General features: G+C 38.9%; 1 protein-coding gene across 1 annotated transcript in view; it reads left to right on the forward strand.

Annotated features, from left to right (window-relative positions):
* Positions 1–9578, forward strand: part of col22a1 (collagen, type XXII, alpha 1) — a 68445-nt gene that overhangs the window by 23335 nt on the left and 35532 nt on the right. Inside the window, exons 5-12 of the mRNA XM_016462398.1 lie at positions 492–603; positions 732–855; positions 2247–2522; positions 3228–3308; positions 3586–3702; positions 6167–6211; positions 6334–6396; positions 6615–6653. Coding sequence (XP_016317884.1) covers positions 492–603; positions 732–855; positions 2247–2522; positions 3228–3308; positions 3586–3702; positions 6167–6211; positions 6334–6396; positions 6615–6653 — 857 coding nt within the window. The remainder of the gene's footprint in view (positions 1–491; positions 604–731; positions 856–2246; positions 2523–3227; positions 3309–3585; positions 3703–6166; positions 6212–6333; positions 6397–6614; positions 6654–9578) is intronic.

Here is a 9578-nt window from a genome sequence, read left to right on the forward strand (position 1 = left end):
TGTTAATATATATATATATATATATATATATATATATATATATATAGTGTAGTTATTATTACACTATATATAGAATTACAATAATATAAGTACAGGTCCCCTATTTCATGCATTATTTGAGTTAATTTGTATTTTAACTGGTCATATTAAATATTAACTTGATTTCTATATCTGTGTTTATGGATTTTTAACTACTTCCATGTATGAAATGTGCTTAATGAATAAACCTACCTTCCTTCGCACAAAGTAGAACTATGTCATTGCATATAGGCCTTTTTTTTTTGACTTATTGCACTATGATATTTTAATCCTCTGGTTCAGAAACGATTCAGGAAAATTCATACAGCATGTTGTCGTTTTGACCTGTCTCATGGACTCCACCTAGTGATCATTGATGGAAAGACATTTGAACAATAATCTGCAGGGATATATTTTCTTCAGGGAACCGAAAAGTAACTTAATTAATTAATATTTTTTTATTTTTTTTCCAGGATTTGATTTGATGGAGTACTTCAATGTCAGAGATTTTCTTGGAGAAAAATTTGAGCCAGGTCAGACCCCCTATGTCCGGCTCGGTACCATGCCCATCGTCCAACAGACAGCGTAAGAGATTTCAATAATATATGCAAAAATCACATTATGTGCTTTTACTTCATTTACATTATGTGTTTTTCGACAATATGCAAGGTATATATATTTTTAACAAGAGATTTCTTTTTCTTGTGTTGTAGAGATGTGTTACCTCAGGGTCTGCCTGATGAATATGCCTTTGTGACCACATTTAAGTTCAGGAAGACCTCTCGTAAAGAAGACTGGTACCTGTGGCAGGTCTATGACAAATACGGCATCCCGCAGGTGTGTATTAATGTGTCCTGAATAGGGCTGAAACATCAGGGCGGTATTGACACGAACACACCTGCCCTAAGAAAACAACATGAGATTTCATCAAGTGAAAGCGAGATCGCTCTACATGACCCTTACAGGCGTCATGTACACAAACCATCAGCGTTTCATGTACTCAGAGCTCTTTTAAAAGTTTAACTTCCGCATTAGTGTGTTTCTAAATCGACCCTTGAATTGCCTCCCTAGGCAACGCCCAGGGCCCCGCTGGCATCGTCATGGCAACAAACTATGTATTGGTTATAGGAGCGCCCTGGTTTGGCCGCTATAATAGGGTGGAAGGCCAGGACTGCCAACCTCAGTAGTACACACACACACACACACACACACATGCTGGAGAGCTAGTGACATAATTGCACATGAAAGGTTTTTAAAAACATCTGGTGCAGCAAGTGCAGTTTAATGAGTGTTGGCTGTGGATCTGAAGCATTAATTAGTGGGCTGATATCCACACACACAGCATAGCTCTACTTTACTATTTTTAAACAAACAATGATGTCATGTTTGATCCCAGAGGCATGGACTTTTTTGTGTGAATGTCGAAAAAGGCCCGAGTGAGGCGTGTCGTTTTGCTTGCAGAACTGTAATACAGATACTTCAACACTGAAAACACAGGTGATCAATTATGCGGTAATTTGTTCTTTACTGTGATTTGTCTCCCTTTACGTCCTTTTATGTATACCTTTTCATTCTGCATGAATTTCTGTATCACTAGATTCTGATTGGTCAGTGGCATTTTGTGATTAAATATTTGTGAAATAATGCTAAATGTATAGTTGACCATTATCTCAAGAATATATATATATATATATATATATATATATATATGTGTGTGTGTGTGTGTGTGTGTGTGTGTGTGAGGTCAGACCCCCTATGTCCGGCTCGGTACCATGCCCATCGTCCAACAGACAGCGTAAGAGATTTCAATAATATATGCAAAAATCACATTATGTGCTTTTACTTCATTTACATTATGTGTTTTTCGACAATATGCAAGGTATATATATTTTTAACAAGAGATTTATTTTTCTTGTGTTGTAGAGATGTGTTACCTCAGGGTCTGCCTGATGAATATGCCTTTGTGACCACATTTAAGTTCAGGAAGACCTCTCGTAAAGAAGACTGGTACCTGTGGCAGGTCTATGACAAATACGGCATCCCGCAGGTGTGCACTAATGAGTTCTGAATGGGGCTGAAACAACAGGGCTGCATTCAGAACTGAAATTTAAGTTTCTCTTCAAAAGTTCTGTTTTTCAAATCAATTTAACAGTTTGAAATTCTTTATAACATCAAATATCAGTAAATGCAATGTAAGTTGATCAGGCTGTAATGAGAATGTCCTCCAGGTCTCCATCCGTCTGGACGGGGAGAACAAAGCGGTGGAGTACAACGCTGTGGGTCTGACAAAGGACGCGGTCCGGGCTGTCTTTAAGAACCCAGAGGTGGAAGATCTGTTTGACCGTAACTGGCATAAGATCGGCATGAGGGTGGACTCCAAGTCAGTGTCCCTGTTCCTGGACTGCAAGCACATTGAGACGCTGCCCATAGAGGAAAGAGAAGACATCGACATCCAGGGAAAGACTGTCATCGGCAAGAGAATCTATGACAGCGTTCCCATTGATGTAAGCAAACAGTTGGGGTTTATGTATATGTATTTTATACAAGATTAAGTCTCCCTTGCACAAAAGTGCTGTGATGGTACCATGATGGTATTTAATTGTAATACCATGGTATACCAAGGTACTGATTGATTATAGTTTTCATATATAATAATATTTGCATGTTACATCAGAGAATACCATCATGGTAGTCTCTAAAAAACATGGTTAAATAATTGATATATGATTTGATTGGTACACTAGCATCAGTAAGATGTTTTTTTAAGATTTTTGTTTTTTTATTCAGTAAGGATGCATTAAATTGATCAAAAGTGACAGTAAAGACTTTTTAAAATGTCTAAAAATTTTTAATTTCTATTTCAAATAAATTCTATTCTTTTGGACTTTCTTTTCATCAAAACTCCTGAAAAAATGTATCATGGTTTCCACAAAAATATTAAGCAGCACAACTGGTTTCAGTATTGATGATAGGAACCTGTAGGATGGGAGAGATTTAAATAAAATCACTTTAATTATATTAAATTGTTTTTTTTTTTTCAAAATATTACTGTATTTTTAATCAAATAAATTATTTCTGAGCATAAAAACATTTTTAAAAAACAATAAAAAAATCTTATTGATCCAAAACTTTTGAATGGTGGTGTTCATGAAGTTTTAAGTCAACCAAAATCATGACTAATTCAACCAGTTCCTGTGTTTCCTCTATAGTTTGACCTCCAGAGGATGTTGATCTATTGTGATGGTAAACAGTCTGAGCAAGAGACGTGTTGCGATATTCCTGGTGGCCCAGTAAGTGCATCTGACTCACATACAAATATTTATTCTCATTATGTGATCACCTGGACAAACATACGGTTTCAAACAGGACAAGTTCTCCAAAGGGCTCAAAGGTCTTTGTCTTTAGTCCTTGATGAAGATGAAGATGGGGAATATTCGTTGTCCAGCATCCAGAATTTCTTGCTCATAATACTGGACATCTGATGCTTCCTCTTCCTTTCCTCTCTCTTTCTTTCATAACACGCTCAGTCTCTTTCCGTTTCCTTGTTCACTTTCTCTTCTCACTCAGTGTGAACAATCTCTGGTGACTGAAGCCCCTCCACTCCCGCTGCCCACCCCAAAACCAACAAGTGCTGAGCAGAAGAAACCAGCCGTCGTCAACTGCTCCTGTCCTGCAGGGGAAAGGGTAAGACCTTCCAGGTCAAAGGTCACACTCTTTAAAGCCGGTGAACCCCCATGTTTAACATGCAAAAAATTGAATATCAGCCTTATGATAAAGGAATCAAAGTTATTTACAGTATATGAGCAAGAAAAGGCTAAATAGTTCATTTCTGAAGTCATGTGCTGAAGAAATGTTGGTTATGTTAATATTAAAGAAATGTTTTGGGTTCTATTAACACCATCTGTGACCATAATTTCAGCTCAGCTTCACCTTAGTTTGTAAAAACAAGTACAAATTTATAGTAATGCACTTACAATGGAAGTCTATGGGACAAGACTTTGCACTGGAATAAACTCTAAATAAATACACTGCTGTTGCCACAAGACTTCAGTTCCCATTGATGTAAGCAAACAGTTGGGGTTTATGTATATGTATTTTATACAAGATTAAGTCTCCCTTGCACAAAAGTGCTGTGATGGTACCATGATGGTATTTAATTGTAATACCATGGTATACCAAGGTACTGATTGATTATAGTTTTCATATATAATAATATTTGCATGTTACATCAGAGAATACCATCATGGTAGTCTCTAAAAAACATGGTTAAATAATTGATATATGATTTGATTGGTACACTAGCATCAGTAAGATGTTTTTTTAAGATTTTTGTTTTTTTATTCAGTAAGGATGCATTAAATTGATCAAAATTGACAGTAAAGACTTTTTAAAATGTCTAAAAAATTTTAATTTCTATTTCAAATAAATTCTATTCTTTTGGACTTTCTTTTCATGAAAACTCCTGAAAAAATGTATCATGGTTTCCACAAAAATATTAAGCAGCACAACTGGTTTCAGTATTGATGATAGGAACCTGTAGGATGGGAGAGATTTAAATAAAATCACTTTAATTATATTAAATTGTTTTTTTTTTTTCAAAATATTACTGTATTTTTAATCAAATAAATTATTTCTGAGCATAAAAACATTTTTAAAAAACAATAAAAAAATCTTATTGATCCAAAACTTTTGAATGGTGGTGTTCATGAAGTTTTAAGTCAACCAAAATCATGACTAATTCAACCAGTTCCTGTGTTTCCTCTATAGTTTGACCTCCAGAGGATGTTGATCTATTGTGATGGTAAACAGTCTGAGCAAGAGACGTGTTGCGATATTCCTGGTGGCCCAGTAAGTGCATCTGACTCGCATACAAATATTTATTCTCATTATGTGATCACCTGGACAAACATACGGTTTCAAACAGGACAAGTTCTCCAAAGGGCTCAAAGGTCTTTGTCTTTAGTCCTTGATGAAGATGAAGATGGGGAATATTCGTTGTCCAGCATCCAGAATTTCTTGCTCATAATACTGGACATCTGATGCTTCCTCTTCCTTTCCTCTCTCTTTCTTTCATAACACGCTCAGTCTCTTTCCGTTTCCTTGTTCACTTTCTCTTCTCACTCAGTGTGAACAATCTCTGGTGACTGAAGCCCCTCCACTCCCGCTGCCCACCCCAAAACCAACAAGTGCTGAGCAGAAGAAACCAGCCGTCGTCAACTGCTCCTGTCCTGCAGGGGAAAGGGTAAGACCTTCCAGGTCAAAGGTCACACTCTTTAAAGCCGGTGAACCCCCATGTTTAACATGCAAAAAATTGAATATCAGCCTTATGATAAAGGAATCAAAGTTATTTACAGTATATGAGCAAGAAAAGGCTAAATAGTTCATTTCTGAAGTCATGTGCTGAAGAAATGTTGGTTATGTTAATATTAAAGAAATGTTTTGGGTTCTATTAACACCATCTGTGACCATAATTTCAGCTCAGCTTCACCTTAGTTTGTAAAAACAAGTACAAATTTATAGTAATGCACTTACAATGGAAGTCTATGGGACAAGACTTTGCACTGGAATAAACTCTAAATAAATACACTGCTGTTGCCACAAGACTTCAACATTAAACACGTTAACATGAGACTAGTGTGATAAAATCATATAAAAATAATTAATAAAAAGTACAGTTATTATATAAAATTAGGCGAAACAAAATTATAATGATGCAAAAAAAGGAGTAACAAAATAATAAAATTAGAATCTATTGCTTCAACAGTTTAAGAAACATACTTGGTATTCATGTAAGCATTCATTCCATATAAATTATGTGAATATATAATTAAAATAAAATTGGCTGCACATTTTGTTTTAAACCCCATGCATGCCATATAGACATTCACTATATTGGCAAAATTATTTTCTGTGTTAATGAACTGTATGTCTCAGATACTTTTGATAGATATTTTTATTATTATTTAACCTTTAACTTTTATTTAAAGATATAAGGCTGGATATCAATTTTTTAATCTGAACTCTCTTTTGTAATGCATTCAGTTCTGTTTTGTAATGCATTCATTCTTTACACACTTTTATTTCTGACCTCTATCTTTCAAAATGTCTGTCTCTTTTGCTATCTCTCTCAATCTTTCCCATCCTACAGGGTGAGACAGGTCTACCGGGTGCCACGGGGCCCAGGGGTGAAAAGGTCAAATAATGTTTCAGTATCACAGCATCACACAATGATTTTATTATGCTTTTGCACATCACCTCTGGATGCATTTCCAGTGGGTTCCTCATAGGCTCTTTGCATAAACTGTGCATCTGCAGGGGGATCCTGGTCTTAAAGGGGCAGAAGGACCACCAGGATCCAAAGGGCAGAAAGGAGAACGTGTACGACATCCATATTATAACTTACAACGTTTCATATAGCTTTGTTGACTGTTTATATGAACGTAAAACAGCATTGATGTATATTAGAAATGCTTCTTGCAGCATAGATGTTAGAGAAAAACATGATTTATTTTCATACGATTTTGATCTACTTCTCTGCTGTTTCTGTCTCTCTGGGCCTGGAGAATAATTGATCGGTGTTGATTGATTATTTGCAGGGTCAGGCAATCTCTATGAAAGGTGATAGAGGAGAGAAGGTAAGGTCATGAATTTTACAGCCAAACTCCTCAAGATAGACAAAATATTGAATGTGTAGTCTATATGCGTGTTTGTTTGTGCATGTGTGTATTCTGTCATTTTGTGCGAGCCAGAACCCAATTCATCAAAAACTTCATTCTTCCTTTGAATCCAAAGTCTAGGATTACAAAAGAACATAGCAGAAAAGAAAAACTGTGGAAACTGCCACTCTTTTGAGGATGAAAACAATAAAAATACCTTATTTTGAAATGCAGAATTATGGGTCTTCCAACCTCACAGGATATGCAAAACAAGAAGCTGTGCACCGAACACCCACTCATAGCGCTTAAAACAGACATCCTCCACTGCTCAGCAGACAGACGTCCAGTCTCCAGGGCATAATTACCTCAGAATAATATCATAATTAACCTCTATCAGGTCAGAGATTTGTACAGGAGATTAGACGACTGCAGTGTTGTCAATAGAACGACAACTGCCATTATTTAAACATTTACCTGTGCTTATTGTAATATCAGTAAATGTCCAGATTTCACTTGTATGATGAATATTTTGATTCACAATCTGTTAAGACTTCTGGAAAGGAGTCGTATTTTGAGATTTCCACTGCCGATTGGTCACTGTTCGGCCAAATTTAAATGCCAGTTGACGCCCACAGCAAGAAAAATGTTGCATGCTGGATTGGTCAGTGGAATTTCCTGCAGGCGACCTACAAACAGCAAATGCTGTGCTAGAGCAGGTTAACTGCAAAACAAACACACAAAACAATTAATATTGCTTATACTTAAAGGGATAGTACACCCAAAAATGAAAATGTTGTCATCATATACTCACCCTCAAGTTGTTCTAAACCTGTATACGTTTTTTTTTTCTTCTATTGAATATATTTGGAAGAATGCTGGTAAACAAACAGCTGACGGTAGCCATTGACTTCCATAGTATGGGAAAAAAAAATACTGTGGAAGTCAACATTTGCCATCAACTGTTTGGTTACCAGCATTCTTCCAAATATCTTCTTTTGTGTTTAACAGAAGAAAGAAACTCATGCAGGTTTGGAACAACATGAAAAGTAAACAACAATATTTAAATGTTTGGGTGAACTGTCCCTTTAAGATTTAGAACAAACCCCAAAAAATGAAATTGTCATCATTGACTCACCCTCATGTCATTCCAAACCCGCAAGTCTTTGGTTAATCTTCAAAAATATTGAGCCTAAGTTAAATCTGTTCATCATATAAAATGATCCTATCTCCTCACAATGTCACAGTGCACTACTGTGAGGAGACGAAGGAGTGCGGAGACGAGGGAGATCCAGAACAGAAATACTCTTTAATGAAACCAAAATAACAGGGAACACACACGTAGCACATGGGGTAGACATTTGAAACTGAACGCAGGACTCAGGAAAACACAGGGCTTAAATACAGGAACTAAATGGGGAACACCTGGAACTAAACAAGGAGATTAATAGGACACAGCTGAAACAAATGGAACTCAAACGGGAACAGGAAAACCAAATATGGGCACAAACACGGGAGAAACTGGGTCAAGGAGAGAACATGAGAAAAAAAACACAAGACTGTCCATGGGCATGACATTACTCCCCCCTCCCGGAAGGCGCATCCCACGCCGTAACAATTCCACCGGGTGAGGGGGCGCCCTGGAGGCTGGTGCAGGACGGGGACAAGGAAGGCCTCCAGTGCAGATCAGGCAGTTCAGGGTACCATGGCGGAGCAGGCAGCTCGGGGGGCCTGGCCTCAGCCCGGCCTCTACTGCCGGATCCCTGTAACCCCCCCAAAAAAAAATCTTTGGGGAAAATATCTACCCCTGAGGCCCTCTGTGGGCCTGACTCTGGAACTGTGGCCCTTCCTGGGCTGGACGTGGGAACTGGAGCCTCCCTGGACTGGACGTGGGAACTGGAGCCCCCTTAGGGCTGAACGTGGGAACTGGAGCCGACACTGGAGCGGGCTCAGGGGCTGGAGCCGACACTGGAGCGGGCTCAGGGGAGAGGATAGGTGCCGAGAACTCAGGAGGAAGTGCCATATCCAGGAGTTCGGGGACATGAGCTAACTGCTGGGCGGCCGGCGGGCTTGAGAGAGCAGCGGCCGGCGATCTTGACTTTGGGGCGGACGGCGGGCTTGAGAGTGCAGCGTCCAGCGGCCTTGACTTCCGAGTGGCTGGCGGGCTTGACTTCGGAGCAGCCAGCGACTCTGGGCTGAGTACCAGGGAGCAGCTTCGGAGAACTCGGGGGTAACTTGGGTTGAACAGGTGGTTGGAGCTGTTGGTGAGGTATGTGGGGGTTCTTGGAGTGGGGTGAGCTGGGGAGACATGACGTTTTAGCTGGAAACACGCACCAAGAGCGGCGTCGTGCCAGCTCATTTGGTTGGAGAGCTCAAGGAATTCCTCCACATATCTCTCCAACTTCCGACCAACCTGCCGTAAACACCACAGCCTGTCCTCAGCCTCTGTCATCTTGTATAAGGTTTAGTCTTCTGTCACAATGCACTACTGTGAGGAGACAAAGGAGATCCAGAACAGAAATACTCTTTAATGAAACCAAAATAACAGGGAACACACACGTAGCACACGGGGTAGACATTTGAAACTGAACGCAGGACTCAGGAAAACACAGGGCTTAAATACAGGAACTAAATGGGGAACACCTGAAACTAAACGAGGAGATTAATAGGACACAGCTGAAACAAATGGAACTCAAACGGGAACAGGAACAGGAAAACCAAATATGGGCACAAACACGGGAGAAACTGGGTCAAGGAGAGAACATGAGGAACGAAGCACAAGACTGTCCATAGGCGTGACACATAAGACTTTGATTAAAGGGGTCATATTATGCGATTTCAATTTTTCCTTTCTCTTTGGAGTGTTACAAGCTCTTGGTGCATAAAGAAGATCTGTAAAGTTGCAAA

This window comes from Sinocyclocheilus anshuiensis, unplaced genomic scaffold, assembly GCF_001515605.1.
Source record: "Sinocyclocheilus anshuiensis isolate Anshui unplaced genomic scaffold, SAMN03320099.WGS_v1.1 scaffold160, whole genome shotgun sequence".
NCBI classification, from domain to species: Eukaryota; Metazoa; Chordata; class Actinopteri; order Cypriniformes; family Cyprinidae; genus Sinocyclocheilus; species Sinocyclocheilus anshuiensis.